Here is an 18,722-nt window from a genome sequence, read left to right as displayed (position 1 = left end):
TCTATCCAGTCAAGTCAATACAAGCTATGGCCAAAACAACTAAACCATTTTAGTAGTGTACGAAAATTTTGTATACTTTTAAGCACACCATGAATTTGTTTAGCTGATATATAACGCGCACACGCCAAAAGTTTCTTGGACTGTTTGTCATTTCCAATATTTTAAAATTTTGTCTCTCATCTTGTCACTTAATTGTGATTGTCATTTTCAAATAACTGCCTCCGACAAGTTCTCTATCGGTTAGACTCCTCCTTCCCCTCTCCCTAAACTAGGTTAGATTAAATCGTTGCAACCAAAAAAAAAGAAGATATATAATGCGCACACACTTCTATTACCTCGACCTGATCAAGAACAGCACAGTATAAAGTTAGCTATGACAACATTCGTATAATCCAAAAGCATATTCAGTTTTTCTTTTGCTTAATTCTCACCTTAGTTGTGAACCTCACTCATACATTCTAAATAAAAAAAAAAAAAAGAAGAGAGAGATTATGTCGTGGACTCCCAGAAGTTGGAAACTACACTGAATGGTGGAAAGCCAGACTGGTAAAGTTTTTCTCTTTTTGAGTGGCAAAACTCATCTGGTCGTGAAAGACAAGTACATCTGAAAAGAAAGCGAAAGTCGTAGGCCACTTTGGCAAAAGCCACGACAAGTCAAAAAAGTCCATTAAATAAGTGAAAAGAACTGTAAAGAATAGGAGAGTAATCTCATATTTAGGTTTATGGCGGTGGATTGATTCACGGTTCCGGCAGCCAAGGAAGAGCTAATCCGGGATTCTCTCTCGTACGTCACCGAAGTTGTTCTCAATGCTGTTTTAGACTATGTTCTACGCCATAAAAATAGAAATTTGCAACCCACATTTGAATAGATATATATATATATATGTATATATCCGCGACCATTTTATTAGTTCCGTGCACAAAAGGTTTAGCCAAAAAAAGTTTGTGTACGTTGGAAACAAAGCTCATGAAATATTTAGAGCTCGGTTGAATTGTTATTTTTAAAGTTTTTATAATAAAATATACTATAACGATTCGATGATATATTCACAAAAAAATATAATTTTTTTATTAAAAATAGCTTTTCAAAAGATTTTAATGCTTCTCCCAGAAAAAAAATGAAAGAGAGAGGACGAATAATAATGCTGAAAATAGATTTACTCTTTTTTTTTTACTGCAATGATAGAATTTCTATAATTTAATCTAATTTAATTTAGGGGGAAGGGGACTCGATGTAAAAAGAGATTCCATCAAAGAAAGCCAATTAAGACCGTCACATAAAATGACAAATTAATGAAAAGTAAGAGTTGAACCCTTTACTTCCCGCGTGGTGACCACCTAGTGGCTGGAAATGGATTTACTCGTTCGCAATAACAATTTACAATCTTACGCACTAATCCAGAAGATGTGAAAAAAAAAGGCTGAAGGAAAAGTTGAGGATAAAATAAAAAGAAATAAAGTAACAATATTAATATAAAAGCAGTCTCAGTCAGAGACTGATTCTTTACGCGGAGACCAAGTGGACTCGACTACACTGCGCTACTTAGCCGGCTTCTCCACTCGACTCGACCAGAGGGTTGACACTCGACATATTTCAGAATTTCAAAGTCAAACACAATAGGAGTACGGGTATCACGTATTTCAAATTGAATACTATATAAAAATTCAGAAAAGAAAAGAAACAAGAATAGTGATAGTAGTTAATTTGATTAGTTACCGTACTTAGGGTGTTTATGAGTAATTGTGTTTACAAATGTGATTAAGATAAAAATGTCTACAGATATAATTGAAAGTATAAAAAAATGATGAAAAATATTTATACTAATCATCACTATTTTTACGATTGGAAGATGAACCAAACTAATTGATAGTCAAATTGAATTCGATTTGGTAAGATTTCATTCAAATTTGACTCGTTAACTAGTCAAATCAAATTCAAAAATAGTTGATAATTTTGATTAAAAAAATACGTTCAATCTCGATTTAATATATAAATAAGCTAAATTTAAAAATAATTAAATAAATTTAAACATTCGAATATTTGATTTGATTAGACTCATTTCCATTCGCAAGATAACATGAATAGGCTGCAACATATACCGGAGTTTGAATGTTAAAAGTGTCAAAGTACATGATTCTGCGGCCAAAAGTCAACAGTAGAGACAGATGTGCGTCCACTAATCGCCGAAAGTCTTAGGGTTTGATGTTTTTATCTTTGATCTTACCCTGCAAGCAAACGAGCCGACCCCTTTATTAATTTGGCACTCCTCATTATTATGTATTCCAGGTTTCAAGCCTCTTCCCAATCCCACATCAAAAGATCGTGGGGCATTAGTCTGCAGGTTTAAGGTCCACAGGTGATCGGTTATATCACCAATTGACTGAATTCGGTTGTTTTGTTGGTCCTCCTTAAATTGTTCGTCTCGAACTGTTCTTTGATGACTCTCCGGGTGTTAATCTAACTGTGTGCATGTGTTCTTGATCATTTGTGAGAGAAAAAAAACCTCTTCCCAATCCATCCCGTCCCCTTGATGAGTGGTTTGTGAGTCCAGTCTATATTGTTTTCCAGAAACATTAATTATATTATTGATTTACTTATGAATGAAACAATTAATTGTTTCTGCGCATTGAACTTGTTATCTACAGCTAGTTGAAATGTGGTAATGGGTTCTTCTATAAGGGGTAGGACAGGTGTCTAGACACATGCAAAAATTAAAATTTACACGATTCAAGGGGGTGCAGTATAATATTTTTTGAATTTTAAAGTGGGTGCATATCTATTTTATCTGTTTATCCAGTAACTTTAGGACACAATAATATAGAAGAAAAAAAAATCTTGATTATTGACTTGACAGTAAATTTTTCTGCGTTTTTGAAAATTTGAAAGAGACCCTGAGTTAGAGTCACGATGATCATTAACAATCAGTACCATAAGCAACTCCGAATTATTCATTCATCAAACAGGTGTAAACATTTTGATGAAAAATGCTAAATAGACAAAACGGCAAATTAAAATGAACCGCTACTGTTTTTGATTGTCATTCAAGCACAGCTAGTCGAATACCAAATTAAAGCAGGCATAGGGCGAACAAGATGTGTGTTGGACGGAGTGAGGTGGGTACTTTTTTCTCAATTATTCTGGAATAATTATAAATATTTGAGACAGGGATGGGGCGGACAAGTGTAGGACTAAGGAGATGTGTAGAAGAAACAGGCAAAGAGAGAAGAAGAGACAGAGGCGAACAGATAGCGGAAAGGGCGTAATTCAGCCATTCATTCACTCCCTCACGCTTTTGATAGTTTAATCTTTGCTACGATGAAAAGCCAACTACAGAGAATTCGATACTCAACACACACACACACACACACAGAGTTGAATTTCCTTTTAGGAAAGTATCTGTATCTATGTTTATGAGTAGTTTATACATGCCACGCTCCAATGACAAAGGCAATAGTGGCTTCTTTTTGGTAAAATTCGGGTGGCAGTGGTCCCCTTGTCTTGTTATGTATACATGGCAAGCTTCTCTGCCGCATTCCAATCTTAAGTCTGCATGCCAAAAGGTTCATTTCTTGGGTTTATTTGTCTATCGAGAACTATAATCTGAGTCTGGCCTCAGGATGTATTCGTGGAAATATGGCAGGGACAGCTGAGGGTGCAAATGAATCTAGCCGCTTGCCAATAGTTCGAGTCCGAATTTGATTCGAGTTTGATTAACATCGAATTTAAGTCGAGTTTGAGTTAATCAAGTTGAAATCGAATTAAAAAATACTTAAATCGTTAATTCGCAAGTCGGCTCGATTATATATATATATATATATATTAATAGTAAATTACATATATATTTCTAATATTTTATTATTTGTTAAGAAAATTATTATTTTATTTATTTGATAAAAATAAAAGAATTATTTTTTATTTTTTAAACTCGAACTTGACTCGAATTTGAGTCGAGCTTGAAATCTAGTTTTGCATTGAGAGCTTGAGTTTGAAATTCATAAAACTAAATTGATGCTCGACTTGATTAGGTCAAAATCAGACTCAACTTGACTTGTTTGCGCCTCTAAGGACAGCAGAGAATCGACCCATACTACCCTTTCTATAAAATTTAAGTATTAGAGAATTGCCCCACCAAAATCTCCATATATGTATATAAATTTGTAAGCTTGCCCCGACACTTAAATAAAATTGCCCTCACTACTATCGACAAAATCCAAAATAGTAGCGGATACTTTGTTTATATGTTTGTATATCCAAATTTAACAAAACTTAAAATAATTGGCACCATTTTACTTGAACAAAGAAAGACACTCAATTTGCATTGATATTCTTCTTGATCTATTCTAATTTGCTTTCAGTACACAAACCAAGTCGAAAAGTTATTTTTTTTAAAAGAAAAAACTTTTTTCACTACACGTTGGAACTCACAAACATTGTTCATTTTTTTATTTCAACTTAACAAAAATCTAGAGAAAATTTATCAAGGTCGTGAAAGGAGAAGTAGAAGAATTTTTTGTTAGGAATATGAGACTTATACAAGGCTCGTATAACCGTACGTACATTCTTTTTAATGCCACGCATGGAACAAACAAAAATTTGTTCTATATTTAGTTTCTATTTCGAGTGAGCTGCACCTTGAAGAAATGGATGCACGCCTTATGGAATTAGACACCCAAATCCTGTATTGGCTCCATGTGTTCTCAAGCATAACTTTTCTGCGCGTCACTCTTTCTATTTTTTCCCCCTACTACTTTGAATCAGTTCTTTTAATTTTCCCCCCTACTTTAAAGGGAAACGGACGAATACATGAATATTCTCGCTACATAAACAAATAAACATTGACGAACATGATTGGGCTGCAAATTTGACAACTAGCATGGCATTGGATTTACATATTTTAGTAAAGTTGTGCCAATGCTTGAAAAAGCCACACCCAATGTGCTAGCATGAGTTCGTGCGATGAGATGTGGGCTGCCGCTTCCTGTTGAATCACCACAACCGGACGTAATCAAGGGACAGAGCCATCAACTGTGATCCAGCAATCGCACTCCCTAATTTATTAGCATTAGTTGTTGACTTTTATATCAATTTTGGTTCACTCTTTCTTTTTGCAATATCTAATCCGCTTTGCCCCGTTTCGATTGCATTTTCCATGATTTTTCATGGAAAAATTACTGTAGCGATTTAATGTATGTGAGAAAAAAAAGTAATAAGTAAATGTGATCACGAAAAACGACGTAATTTTCCGATAGAAAATAACAATCCAAATAAGGTTAAACGTTTGGATAGGAGATTATTTACCCAAATATATTTACTTACATCACCATTATAATTTTCAATACATCTTTTTATCTTTTCAATTACCTTTTTATCTCACATACATCACATCACAAAAAATGTTACAATAAAAATATCTCAAATAATTTACAATCCAAACACACTTGTGAGATCAGGAAAACGCAACGGTAAAATTTGTTTTCTCTCAAGTTATGCATCAAAGATTCTAGTATGGTATATTAATGGCCTATCGATTTACTGATGCACCGTCAAAATGCTTCTCGTATGGTATGTAGAGTCTACGACAAATCTAGCATACCTTGGAACACATTTTATTATCTGTAAATACTAACTAGTTGAATACAAAAAAAAATTTTCAATGCCATCACAGGTTTGACGAAAAATGATAACGGAGTTGTGTGTCCCTGATCTATTACTCCTTCACCTGTCAGGCCTAGAACTTCTAATAAAAAAGTTTTTACTCTCCAACCCAATCATCTTTAGAGCCAACTTTCTTCAAATCTTAATTAATACCTTTTTTTTTTCCATTTTAAATTGTAAATGGATGATATTAACTCCTAAACTTCGAACCCATTTTTTTTTTAATTTTTAATTAAAAAAATACAACACTCTCAATAATAAACGGTGTAAATAAGACAAGTCGAGTTAAAATAGTCAAGCTCGTACTCGATCTAGGCTCATTTATTATTTTAGCTTAATCGATCAATTGAACCTCCCTTAACCAAACTGAATCGAACTTAAGTAACACGAATTAATATGTTGTTTCTTTAAAATAAGGAAGAAAATGGATATCTCATATATTCTTGGGCTCATCTTGGTGTTCAAATTCGAGCTTTTAACGGAGTAAACCTGCGTATGAGGTGAATTGATTGGCATGCAATCCTTTCTTCCTCAAGTATCAGCTAGAAGAACCGTTGTTGTTCTCCTTGATTGCAGTAGTTGAAAGTTCTTTCTTTTTTTTTTGTCGAAGGACAATAGTTGAAAGTTAATGCACCAAATCTTTTCAACATCATCCACGAAGGGAAATTCTTCGTCATACGATAAATGGCATCAATCATAAAATCAGACGATTCAGACGGCAGCAGTTAAAATTCGCCCCTATAAACGCATGCCCAATCCAATCCCCCAAGCCAGACTTGATTCCAGTTTTTGCTTCAGATTGAACTGTATGGTAGTATTGTGGTACAGCGTTTCACATGCGGCGTCATTTATTCATCAACCAGCCTTTGTAGGTCCCCTCCTCCACGGATTAAATCCATCACCCAACCAACAACACAGACAACATCTCCATTCCATGCGCCTCATGGAGTTCTCTGTCCCACACCCTCTCTGCAGCGCGTTCTCTCCACCTCTCGCATTTGCCACGTCTGACTAGTGGGCCCTTACTCCACATCGAAGATATATACACACACATAAACAGCGCCACCCGCCCATCCGCCCGTCCATTCCATCCAAACGCTGAAAACACTTATAAAAATTAATAAAAAACATAATCTAACAGGTATAAAAACTCGATTAGACCAAAAAAATGTTCTGATACTTTATTTGTATTTTTTTCAAGAGTGATTTAATTGGATTTCTCTTTCTCACGATGTATAAGATACCAAATAGTAGTAATGCGAGTTTAAAAAACTGTTTAAAAAAAATTACTATAGTATTTCTTTTGATAAATATTTAAATTGTGTCTCTTTTATTCAGTCGTTTTTGATTAATTTGATAAGCATACTATTTATAGAGAGAAGTTTGGCTCTAATCTTTTCAGTCACGGGAAGTTATTTGTCATAGTAACCTAAGTCAAAACTTATCAAACTATCAAAGAATAATTGATCAGATGAAAAGAGCTGCTAATGTATTATTTTTCATTTTATGAGCAAAGCCCAAAAGTTGGCAATTTCCTTGTTGCATAAGGGATGTTCATTTCGAAAAGTAGCTGATCTATATGTATCATCATTAAGAATAATAGTAAAAGAGAAAGGGAGGAAAAAAATCAAAAAGAAAAGAAAAGAAAAGTACCAAAATCCATCCAATACCACTACAGTCAGACACGCACCCCAACAGAACAACAACACAAGGAAGGGGGTGTGAATTGACAAGTTGGCATCTTCACCACACACTCACACACTCACACGCGCGCACACACAAATATGTACAAATTCGCATATACAAATATATATAACTCATGTCATGCTGCTGAGCAGTTATTTTTATTACACTAACTATTAAACTCCCATTCAGATTTTCTTTGCCACCACCATTCTCTCTTCTCCTCTTCTCCCTGCCCTCTTCCTCACTTTTTCCTCATTCCATTTCCATCTCCCCTTCTCTCTCTGTCCCCAAAAACGGACGGTAATAGTCCAGAAAAAAGAAAAAGGCCAGACCGAATAAGAAACGAAGATGAGCGACGAAGAGTGGGTCAAAGTGGCGACGGTGGATGACACGGCGGTTGCTGAGCTGCTGGTTATGCTAAAGCAAGTCAAGCAACCGCAGCCCTCCCCGCCGCCCCTGCCAGCAAAGCCGGCTTTATCGCTCGAGTGGAGCGTCCGGCAGAGGCGCTCAAAAGCTGTGGTAGTTCAGGCGAAGAAGCAGGCTCCCAGGGCTAGTCCTACCACGCCTCTCTCATGGAGCGGCGCCACCTCTCTCAGTGGTGGCTGTGTGGGCGGTGGATGCGGAAGTGGCGGCTGCTCCGTCGATGGCGGTCCCGAGGAGGAGTCCAGCCGTCCTTATCCGTTAGTTCGCCCCTCTAAACGCTCCGGCATCTCAAGATCTAAGGTCCGTTTATCCAATCTCACAGCATCCCCATCTCTCTTCTTTTTCACAACAAGTCTCGCCTGAGTTCAACGCCACGCCGCCGACGGATAAGCCGGCGGATGTGGTGGGGTTGTCGCGGTCGCCGATGCGTGGCTTATTAATAGTTTTCTTCTGTTTTCAGGAAAATTCTGTAGTACTAGTAATTTTTTTGGCCTTCATTTGCATTAGCTTTTCGTGTCATTCGATTCGTTGGCACGAAATGACCAGAACGCCCTGGGGAAAGTGTGGTATTAACTGATACGTGTCCAGGGTTGAGGCGTGCTCTAATCTCACCTGTCACCGTTTTTTCAGTTTTGAAACTGACAACACTATAAGCTCCTCCGCCTTTGCCTTTGCATGGGGGAAAAAAAAATAAACTTCCCTTGTACCAGATTCGAAACTCTCCGATGGTCGGACTCGGACTCGGACCCGGTCGCTGCCTGGCCCATAATTATTTTGTATTTCCGAAGAATATTTTCTCGTTATTAGTATATACTACTAGTTTTTTTTTTTAAGGAAAAAGGTCAATAGGGTGGTTCTATTTTTATTTTCATTTTGTAAATTTTTTTTTTTGTGTTTTTTCTTAGGGGAGTAGTTTAAAAAGAAGAAAAAGTGGTGGTGACTTTCATTGAACGCATATGGGTCAGAAGGGATGACTGGGGACTGGGGACAGGAAGAGCAGTAGATCGAATGACTCATCACGTTTTCTTCTCACCACCTTTCCGCTCACCAGCCGAAGCCCCATTATTATGCGTCTTCGTGTCATAGTAGTACTTTTTATGGACTTTCCCGAATGACGAAATTGCCCTTCTGGATAAGGGTAATCTGGTCCTTCCGTAAACGTATCCAGCCTTTTGTGGTCATTCACGAATGGACCGAGAAACCGTCCCCAAGTCCTTGTCGGAGCTGGCACTTCCTTTGAGCCAATGGATTTGGTAAAATCCTCCAACACACCAAACCCCCCCCCAAAAAAAAAAAGGGGAAAGAGAAAAAGCCCACGTAGTCAAACCTCTCTCGCCAGCTGCATACTGCGACTAGTGTCCACCAGCATCTCTTGAAGGGGTATTCTGGTCAAACAGCATATATTCATTGCTGGAGCTGGGGTCTTGGTACTGGGACCTGTTTAATCGGTGGCGTGCTTTCATGGCAAGATAGGTCTGCGTTCAGTTTGGTGTAGTGTTGTTAGTGGTTATAAATAAAAAAATTAATATTTAAAAAATCAATTTGGTACTTTGAGGTGGGCGGGATCCTATGCGGTAAGCACAATTTTGGACTAATATGCTCACCAGTTAGGTGGGACCAGTTTCCTGAGTGGCATGGTGTTATTGGTACGAAGGTGCCGCTTGGGCTTACGTGGCAGGTAGCCGATTATTAATTCTCTCTCCGTAGTTCGCAGCCTCACCTAATAATAAGAAGTATCCACTCGGATCTGTTTGTCGTGATATTGACTCCATATCTCACGCCAAATGTACACAAAATTTGCGAACATTCCGAGGCGCGCACAAGGCACAACTGTACGTGTATTTATCTTTTGGACTCTGTTGTTTGTTTTGGAGGGTTCCAAACTTCCAATCAAAACGGGCACTGGTACTAGTTGCTAATAGACTTTTCACTGCTTGGCAAATTATCGCTTCAGCCTAACTTGTATAGAAAGACTCTTAATGGAGAATTAACTTACATAGGTACGATTTGTACGACGGTACCCTGTATCTGGGCTATCCTCTTGACGCAGTCAAAAGTAGGAAAGATCAGCTCTTTCTTGATTCTTCTGTAGAAGGAAGAATAAAGGTGGTGATTAAGACTCTGCATATATGTTGTTGTCACCGAGTTTCTTTAGTATTTTTTATTAACTTGGTTTTTTTTTTTTGAAAAAAAAAAGATTTTTATGTTTTATATTGTTGATCCAAAAGGATTTATGTCAAATTAGTGTTTTCATGCTAGAACATGGTGGGGGATTTGTAAACCGAGTACAAAAAGAGGTGCAAAGCGAGCGAGAGCTGAAAAGTAAAGCGTATGGTTTACATTTGGCTTTTTGGTTGAGTCATCGAGGGGACCACTTTTTCAACGAAACTATAGTGCCCTCCTCTGCTGACTTGTTTTACCAAATGAGTTTACATTACTAATTCCCTGCCTGCATTTATTCCCACTCTCAAGCCAAAGTATATCGTTACGACTTTTATAAGTCTGTCGTGCATGGGCTGATTGTGGAAAGCTAGTTATTAACGGTCATGGTTTTTCCTCCCCGAGAATTTCATGGTCTAAGCAGCCAGGAAGTTTCGGGTCCCCTTACCATTTGTGTATTGAGTCAGTGCCGAGCAGAGTTTTGACCGTGTGCCCGTGGTTGCATGTGCAATTCTGTTTACATGCACTTCTATTTTTCACCTATGGAATCTACTCGTGTGGGTTGAGGGATGAATATGCTTTGCTGCATTCAGCTCTAGTAGTTTGATACTGCAACATGCTTTACTGAATAGGTTCTTTTGTCAAAAGGCAGATCTGATTTCATGAATGCAAAAGTAATTTACTTGGTGATTTTTAGTGGATTTGGTGAAGACAAAATTTTGAATTTATGAAATTGCTTGTTGTCCTGTCTTCAATAATCGATTTCCTCAACTCATCTTTAATGGTTAACTTGAAATCATAATCTTTTTGCTTTCAGGTTATCGGAACGAGTGAAAATGCCACCAACAAGAGGTCAAGAAAGAAGAAGGTAATAATTCTGATCCCTGCATGATCATATCGGTCCTGCAGCATAGGCATCTTTACTTGGACCAAGCATAAAACAGAGTAGTAAGTTTTGCACCTCAAGCATCTTGCATTCAGAAAGCAGCACAATCTGTACTGGATTTTTTTTGTCATTTTTAGAATGCCCCCTAGATTTAGCGAATTATTCAATGGATACATCTTTCTGTTTCCTTCCCAAAGGCTGCACTCTTGTTTTTCTTGAACTGTACTACTGTAAATGTTGCCCTGTGAACTATTTGGAGTCTGGTAGAAATTTGATTCGTCATATCCTTTTCATTAACTTGTTTGAAAGCTGTTCTAGACTATGAGGAAATGGCCATTTGGCATCACAATCACGTGTTAATACCTGCAACTAATTCTTTCCCCTATCATCTACCAAATTTGATCAGGGTTCTGTATCTGTAAGCTATCCAGCATGTGTTACTTAAACAATAATGTAGAATTTGTTCTTTTCACTGTTTGCTGTCCTAGCTTCCCTCGAAAGAGATGGCAGGTATAATTATGAATTGGGAGGTTGGTTTAGGAAAATCAGTACTCATCTCTTCTCTTGTGTTCACACAGACAGATTAGTGGAGATTTTTTGCATTTTAAGCCATTGAAGAGATCATCTTGTTATAGTCAACAGGAAATAATAAGACACTTCATACGCAGAGCCTTGTATAATTGGCTTGTTATTGGTTTCAACTAGGCTTGGTAATTCAATTTCCTTCTTGATTTGCAGACTTTAGCAGAGCTCAAAGAGGAGGAAGACATGTTGCAAAAGGAAAGAAGGCAGTTGAAGAGGGTAACTCCTGTACTTTCAAATGATTATTTTCTTCTCTATTTTGCTTACGGCGCTGATTGAATATTTGTCTAAATTTGAAGGAATTGGCAACTATGCGTCTCAATTTGGAGAAGGAGAGAGCTAGAAATGAAAACTTCAAGAGAATAAAGGTATTTTAGCACGATGCTGACTGTTCCCTGTAAATGATGTGCCTTATGTAAGGAAGTTTGTTAATTTACCATTTTGAGTGGTCTTCATTAACTTAGTCGATTTGTCTGCATTCTATCTGCAGCCTGAAACATGCCTAGAAAAGTAGCTTGATTTGTCATTGTTAGCAGTGAGTCACGTTTGGATGTAATATGAACACATTTTGAAATATTACTGGCTTAATAATTGCGACATTCTTAATCTGTCCGTACATGTTCGAGATCTATAGGTCTTTTATGTAACAAAAAGGTACGTGTAAATTAGAAGAGTGTAAAACAGCTAAAGTTGGTGATGGAAACATGTTACTTAAGTCTGGTCATACAGTTGGCTGTTAGTTTAAGAGATTTTTACAGTGGAATTGGAGGTTCAAAATTCTGCTGTCCATTAATTGGTGCAGGAATTGCTTCTCAAGTATCACGTCTCTAGAGTACACTGTACTAGGGATAATCTACTTGCAAAAGACTGTTTATGTTGTCCTCCATAATTATTGCCTATAGATGACAGTTCCCCCTCCCACCCCCCCCTCCTCTTTTTCTGCAGCTTGAGTTGCAAGCACCTCCAGTAGTTGAAAGTGGTCCGACAGTCAAATCTGATGAGGCAATTTTGGATCAACATGTTCAGAAGATGGCTTGTGTGGACCCTGTTCCGGCACTCTTACCTGCAATAATTGCAAGAAATGAAGAGGAAGGACCAGTTCAACCATCTGCTGAAGTATCTTGTTGTGAAGGGAACAAGGAACTCACAGCTAGTAAATTTGTGCTTCCTGATCTAAACATTCCTTTTGAGGATAATTCCAGCTCCGACGCCTTGTGTGGGGTATGCTAGAAGGAACGGGAGTACACGAATAACTTTTCTTGGAGGAAGCGGGATAAATATGAAGAGCAACATCTAGGCTAATAAGTGCTAACTTTGTTGTAGGCTGATGTATTTTAACCGTAATTACGGACCAAATTTACCTCGACCACTTTCCGAACAGAAGGGAAGTGTTCTGCAATTTGAAGGTACTGGGGGTTAGTTAGGATCTTAGTATTCGTTGAGGTGTAGGGTAGAGATCCTAACTGTTTAGCTGCGGCAGCTGTATTCTTTCCTCGCAGGTTTCAAAATGTTCAATTCTTTGGGGTCAGCCCTCATTCCTTCTATTTCCTTCTTGAAAGGAAATATACATACATAAGATGTAACTATTTCTCATAGAAAAAATATAAGTTAGGTATCCTTCTATCTAAAGAAAAAATTTAACGTCAATGAATTCTCCTCTTTATCTCATGGTTGGCTTGCTTTATGCTCTTCTAATTGCTCCAGCCGCTTGAATCTTCGGTTTGTTATGCTTTGCTTGAAAAACGCTGTTCTTAACCCGAAGCTGTCTATTCGAGTCCGAGAAGTGGGGAATAATATACAGCTGGAGGGGGGATGGTTGGAGGGTAACGTTCGAGTAAAAGCACCGACTTTCAATCGGCGGAAGTGTGTGTTTAGAGTGTAATGAATGAACATTTGTTTTGAGTAATTGCTTTATCCGTCATTAGGCGTGACCTGTTTTCAATGAGGAGGCAAGGAAAGGCGGTGGTGTGTCTGCTTTAGATAGTCCAGCAAAGATTTAGAGAGCAGCACAAGCCAACGGAGAAAAGTGGGCTTTTCGTCCGGTCCACGATCTTACTGATAAAATGCTAAGCTTGTCCGTCATTAGTTGGGATCAGGGCTTTAAGGGCGTCATTAATTAAGCAAGAGTGCAGATGTTCTCGATGTCTTGTTTGGGGTGGTTAGGCTTTTGGGCACAGCAAATTCCGTCAAACGCTGCATAAAATAAGAGTCTGAAGAAAACCCAAATGTTTAATCGCCAATAGCAAAACTGTGTAGGCCTTTTAACTTCTTCAGCTCCACTTCCATTTTTTATGAAATTTGTAGGTTGCTCTATCAACCAACGGTTTATACACTCAGCATGGATCATTTGACATCATTGAAGATTTGCTACGAGAGGCGCACAGTCGCAGTCTCTAATGTCAAAATTGGCGCGGATGACGCCAGTTGCTGTAATTAGACACGGACGATTTGCTCCCCTTTTCCTCCAGTTTTCAATGGTACTGACATGGGCTGTACGAACAGTAAACTACAGTCTGCCTACCTTTCCATCCGTGCATCAAATGGCATTCCCCCCATTCTATCCACAAAGAGCAAGAATGCAACTGTTCCTGAACGATATGCTAATGTTTGTACAAATTGTTACTTCTTATTATTAATTATTTATCCAACTTCATAATGAAAGTGTGATGATATTCAATCACCCAACGTCTGGAGGAGTTTGGGTGAAATTGAGTTTAATAAATAAGGAGCATTTGCAGTGGAAGTGGAATGAGAAGAGCATAAATAAGGTGGCTGTGTGAACATTGTAGCTCTAACTCTTTCCCGATCGAGTCAGGAGGCTGGTGTTTGCTATAACGGTGTACCGGCTATACATGGAAAGTGAGAAATCAGGCGATCTTTCAACAGAGGCCTGTTGTTGCTGTGGATACTGTTGCAGATGTGCCTGCTGTAGCTCAGGATGTAATTGCTAGTTGGAGAAGAATCCCTCCCACGGACAAAGTTGAACTTGGAAACGGAGATGGAACTTAGCTTTAGCTCACGATTGTTTCAGCCGGTAGTGGTTAGTGTGTACTTTAACAAGGAATTACTGAAGGGCTGCTATCTGATTGCATACGCTTGTTTTATTTCTGTCATCAATATTTTTTCCTCACAATTTCTCTCACTTTATTATTCAATCCAACCCTCTCCTCCCACTTACCCAAAAAAAAAAAATTAACGTAGAATAACAGATTATTCAGCAAGTGTTACAGTATTCAAGGGTAACGGTTGTCACTGAACTGTACAGTGTTCATGCCCTTTCCTATTCCCCCCTCCCGTCGATTAGCAACAGCTAGGGCTAGCTCTGTGTGCTTCACAATAAGTAAGTTCAATGGCGTCCTCATCGGTCAACGTCCACATTTACTCAACCACTGAAAGAATAGTATAGTAGTACTATCTTAATTCTTTTTTTTTTTTTTTATTTTATTTTTACAATCCCTTGTGCCTGTACTTCCCCGAAACTCTCGTCCTGGTTGCCATCAATAATGTGTATTTTGAAAGGGATAATTTCACAAACCTCCCCTGAGGTTTATGACAATTTCACTCGACTCCTCTCAGATTTTACAAATTACAATGACCTCCCTTGTCACAATAATATGACTATAATGACCTTTACTTAATAAATAAATTATAGTATAATGAAATGAAATTAAAAAAGAAAAAGAAAAAGAAATTTGAACTCGTCGACTATCCTGTTTACAAGTTATAACCAACCATGATTCTCTCTTACTTACTATTATTTTGTTCTCATCCATCAACCCTTTCCTTCTATAATTCGTTTTCAAATTACCACTAATCATTACCTATAATAGCAGCCAATCATACCATAAGTGCTCCCTCAAACTCTACTATATATTCCTATTCCTCATTTCTTCTCTTTGAAATTGTCAAATCACAAATTTAACTGAGAGATTAGATTTAATGGTTGAAGTAAAATTCGATTTCATGGTCAAACTAAAAGATGATGAAGAGGTGCACAATAAAAATGCAATCATTGGCCAAAAGAGGAAGAGAGATTGAAATCGATAAATTTGCTAATCTGTCTATCATCCATCTAAAATTTTTTTTAATATGTTAATAAGTACATTTATATTTCTTTTTATGCTTGACAATTATTAGTTGTGGTTTCACTATGGAAATAGAATTTGTTCTTTGTATTTAAGATGTTAATATGTTTCGGGATTTGATGGTAGGTTAGATTATTTTGTTTTAAGAAGGTATGGGCAATAGATTTGAAATTTGGGGTGTGATTCGTTTTAAATAGAATTTTGATTCTTGGCAAAATGAATTTCTTGAAAATCTCTATACTCATAATGATGCATTTCCTTCTGTTAAACTTAGTTAATCCAATCCATGCTTAAATCTCCTCTAAGGATTTTCTTCAAAACCATAACGTGGCTCATGTAGTAGGAGTTGAGCCACTTATATGAAATCAAATCATGGCATCCTATGTTAAAAATTATGCAAATACAAAAGCGGTTGATTTTGAGTTTGATCATTCCATGAAACCATATGATAAGAATATTTCTGAAGGATGGAATGAATCTTCATAACTAAATGCATACTTTAGGAGAATCAATTTTATGATGATGAAATTACTTGAGTTTAGAATTTGGAACTAGACTATTTGTTAGGTTAGTTTGTTAGGATAGTGGATTTGGTTGAGATATGGAAGAACGTAATTTGCAAAATAATTTCCGTTTTATTTTTGTACAAAAAGGGTAGTTTAGGATTTTTAAGAAAAAATATAACCTTTTGAGCCTATATTGTTATATAAATAGTGAAAGCAAGGGAGTTAGGTGTAATTTAATAAACTTGAAGCGAGGTCTCTGCAATTATTAAAAACGTCAGGGAGGCTTCTGAAATTATCCCATTTTGAAATTGTCACACTCGTCAATTCGTCATCCTATCAGTACATCCTTCCCAAGTCCCAAACCCAACCATCACTAATCGCTTTTACTCCTACCCCAGGAATTACACTTTTATGCCTTTCCTGGGCTTATTCCGTACCCTTAAAAAAGTCATTGTACTGCTAGTCAGCTGCAGCAGCTAGAAAAGAGTAGAGTTTGCCCTAACATTAGTACAAGTATTAAACAGTGGTGATTTGGAATCTGTAGCCCAGCGGCCAGTACACAACACTTGAGCAATACCTCCTCATTTATACCGTGACCGGCCGGTAAGCTGCATGAAATGCCGGGGTGAGAAGTCGGCCCCGGGCAGTTAACCGCTTCACTAATACATGGTTCGAGGAGCTCCATATTCCCAGGTAGAGTGCCCTGCGAATGGGGAGGAGAACCAAGCATAGGTAACACTAGGCTAAGATTACACAGTATACAGACAATAAAATCCGAAGTTTTGCTTCTATCTGATTTGAAGGGTTGGTTATTACAAGGTGTGTGTAAGCGCTCACATATGAACCTTCAATCGATCGAAAATTAGCAAAATACCAATGCTTAACTAAGAAATATTTGGACCGAATTAACGTTACTTTTTTTTTTGGTTTTTTTTTTTTGAGCAATAATATGTAAAATCAGAAATTGGGAGGGGTTGTTTGTTGGAAGAAACTAAGCTGGAATCTGTGAAGTAGCACAACTAAGCCACACTTGAGTTCAATACCCCAATATTCTTCATACCGCGTAGATTTCATCCTGCGCAGTACACACAACAAAAAACTTGTACTATCTACGAGAACTAGACTTAGTAGAAGCCATCAGAATCTGCATGCATGAGCTAACAGCACTATCAATAAGTTCAGAAACAGTAACGGCTGGTACTACTGATACTAGTACTAATATAGCAGTACTACCAAACTATAAAGCTAAACAACCATGGAAGAAGCCCTAGTTTTGTTACTAAAACTGTCACCCAATTTCAAGTCCAGCTCCAAGTTCACACTCCCTTTAGCTTCATTAGCCGGATTACGGCTGAAAAGATGAGCAACGGAAGTCACAACAGCACACTTCTGACTTTTGTTCATCTTCCGCCTAGCATGATTTGCCCTTGTTTTCTTGACTTCAAAAGATGAAGACGAGGAGGTTGGTGAGGGCAAAGGCAAAACAGGTGGAATTTGAAAATTGGTCCTAGCTTTTGAACCTCTCAGCCTCCTAGCGGCAGCATCATAGGCACGAGCAGCCTCCTCAGCAGTATCAAAGGTTCCCAGCCAGTGGCGGCACCGCCCTATACGGTCACGTATCTCAGCTGACCACCTTCCCCACGGCCTCTTCCTTACACCTCTATAGTTCTTTTGCACTCCACCAACTCCTCCTCCAAGTCTTCCCTTCTCAACCCCAGGCCTGAACAACTTCTCTGATCCGTCAGAGCTTCCATTGCATGCAGGGTATTTGTTAATGTTGCTATTCCCATAAAGAACATGCTCTCCAACAACCGCTGCAATTCCTTCAAGAACTGGCGGTTTGTTATCAGGTTTAACATCCCAATCATCCGCAACTGAAGGAGAAGGCCAAGATATATCATTTGAGAGTCGAGTTTGGCTTTGTGGTTCAACAAATTTTGAGCTTGAAAATGGAGAAAATGAGAGCAAAGGTCCCGCAAGGCCATTATATTGAGCACAGATTTGAGGAAGCAGTTTTTCATCAGTTGTTTCAAACAGTTGCAGTTTAGGAACGTAAGGGGCGCGTGGATTGAGGTTGGGATTGTTTATGTTCATTGTTGTAGGCTCAGGTTCTGATGAGCAGCAATAAGCGTATCTCGACATTTGAGAAAAAGTTGGAAAGACAAAACTTTAATGATACTAATGAAACTCGCAGTTCCACAATTTATACCCAGCGGGAATGAATAATTTAATTATTTAAGCATCGATGATCATCAAAAACTTTTAGATTTTGTTGAAGATTTTAGATATTCCTGTCCAATTCGATAAGACCACCATCTGTCATGTGTATTTATTTTCTTTATTTTGCCATGTACTCGTCCGTCCTTGGCAGAGGGGATATACTCTACTCTATTTACCAATTTACCCCTCTGGAATATTTTAAGGCTTATAGGAGCGGAAGATCTCAGCCCAAGCTACGTCTTGAGAAAACAACCACACACAATAAAAAAAAGTTTTTTTTTGGGGGGGGGGGGGGGTTGTACAAATATTATGGGCATATGATTGAAATACTATATAGTTATTGCATGACACAACAAAAAAAAAATTGTACTTTTCTTTCTTTGCATATTTGCATGTGCAAAAATGTTGCTATAAATCATTCAGTTATTACATAATTAACAAAATTTCTTAGACCAATTCGTTAAGCAAATGATCGGTTTTATCCCTGATTTTTGGCTGATTGAGTACATGGATCGACG

At 37.9% G+C, this 18,722-nt stretch overlaps 2 protein-coding genes across 2 annotated transcripts; one reads left to right on the top strand and one right to left on the bottom strand.

The window, feature by feature from the left end:
• Nucleotides 1–7,502: 7,502 nt before the first annotated feature.
• On the top strand, nucleotides 7,503–13,040 carry LOC113768278. The gene is made up of 5 exons (XM_027312559.1): nucleotides 7,503–8,065; nucleotides 10,743–10,793; nucleotides 11,550–11,612; nucleotides 11,693–11,761; nucleotides 12,339–13,040. Exons 1-5 carry the CDS (start codon nucleotides 7,691–7,693, stop codon nucleotides 12,621–12,623), a joined length of 843 nt encoding a protein of 280 aa, XP_027168360.1. The 5' UTR covers nucleotides 7,503–7,690; the 3' UTR covers nucleotides 12,624–13,040.
• Nucleotides 13,041–17,229: 4,189 nt separating this feature from the next.
• Nucleotides 17,230–18,126, bottom strand: LOC113767927 (ethylene-responsive transcription factor ERF084). The gene has a single exon (XM_027312131.1). The coding sequence runs from the start codon at nucleotides 18,124–18,126 to the stop codon at nucleotides 17,230–17,232; it is 897 nt and encodes a 298-aa protein (XP_027167932.1).
• Nucleotides 18,127–18,722: the final 596 nt, after the last annotated feature.

The sequence above is a fragment of the Coffea eugenioides genome, chromosome 4 (assembly GCF_003713205.1).
Source record: "Coffea eugenioides isolate CCC68of chromosome 4, Ceug_1.0, whole genome shotgun sequence".
In the NCBI taxonomy this organism is placed as follows: Eukaryota; Viridiplantae; Streptophyta; class Magnoliopsida; order Gentianales; family Rubiaceae; genus Coffea; species Coffea eugenioides.
Note: the sequence above shows the minus strand (reverse complement) of the source record. Positions and strands in the feature narration are given on the sequence as shown.

Excerpts from the sequence above, each read along its gene's own strand:
- LOC113768278 (XM_027312559.1), top strand. The coding sequence starts at position 7,691 with ATGAGCGACGAAGAGTGGGTCAAAGTGGCGACGGTGGATGACACGGCG. Across the intron at positions 8,066-10,742 it reads CCGGCATCTCAAGATCTAAG|GTTATCGGAACGAGTGAAAA; the intron begins GTCCGTTTATCC and ends TTTTGCTTTCAG. Across the intron at positions 11,613-11,692 it reads AAAGAAGGCAGTTGAAGAGG|GAATTGGCAACTATGCGTCT; the intron begins GTAACTCCTGTA and ends CTAAATTTGAAG.
- LOC113767927 (XM_027312131.1), bottom strand. The coding sequence starts at position 18,126 with ATGTCGAGATACGCTTATTGCTGCTCATCAGAACCTGAGCCTACAACA.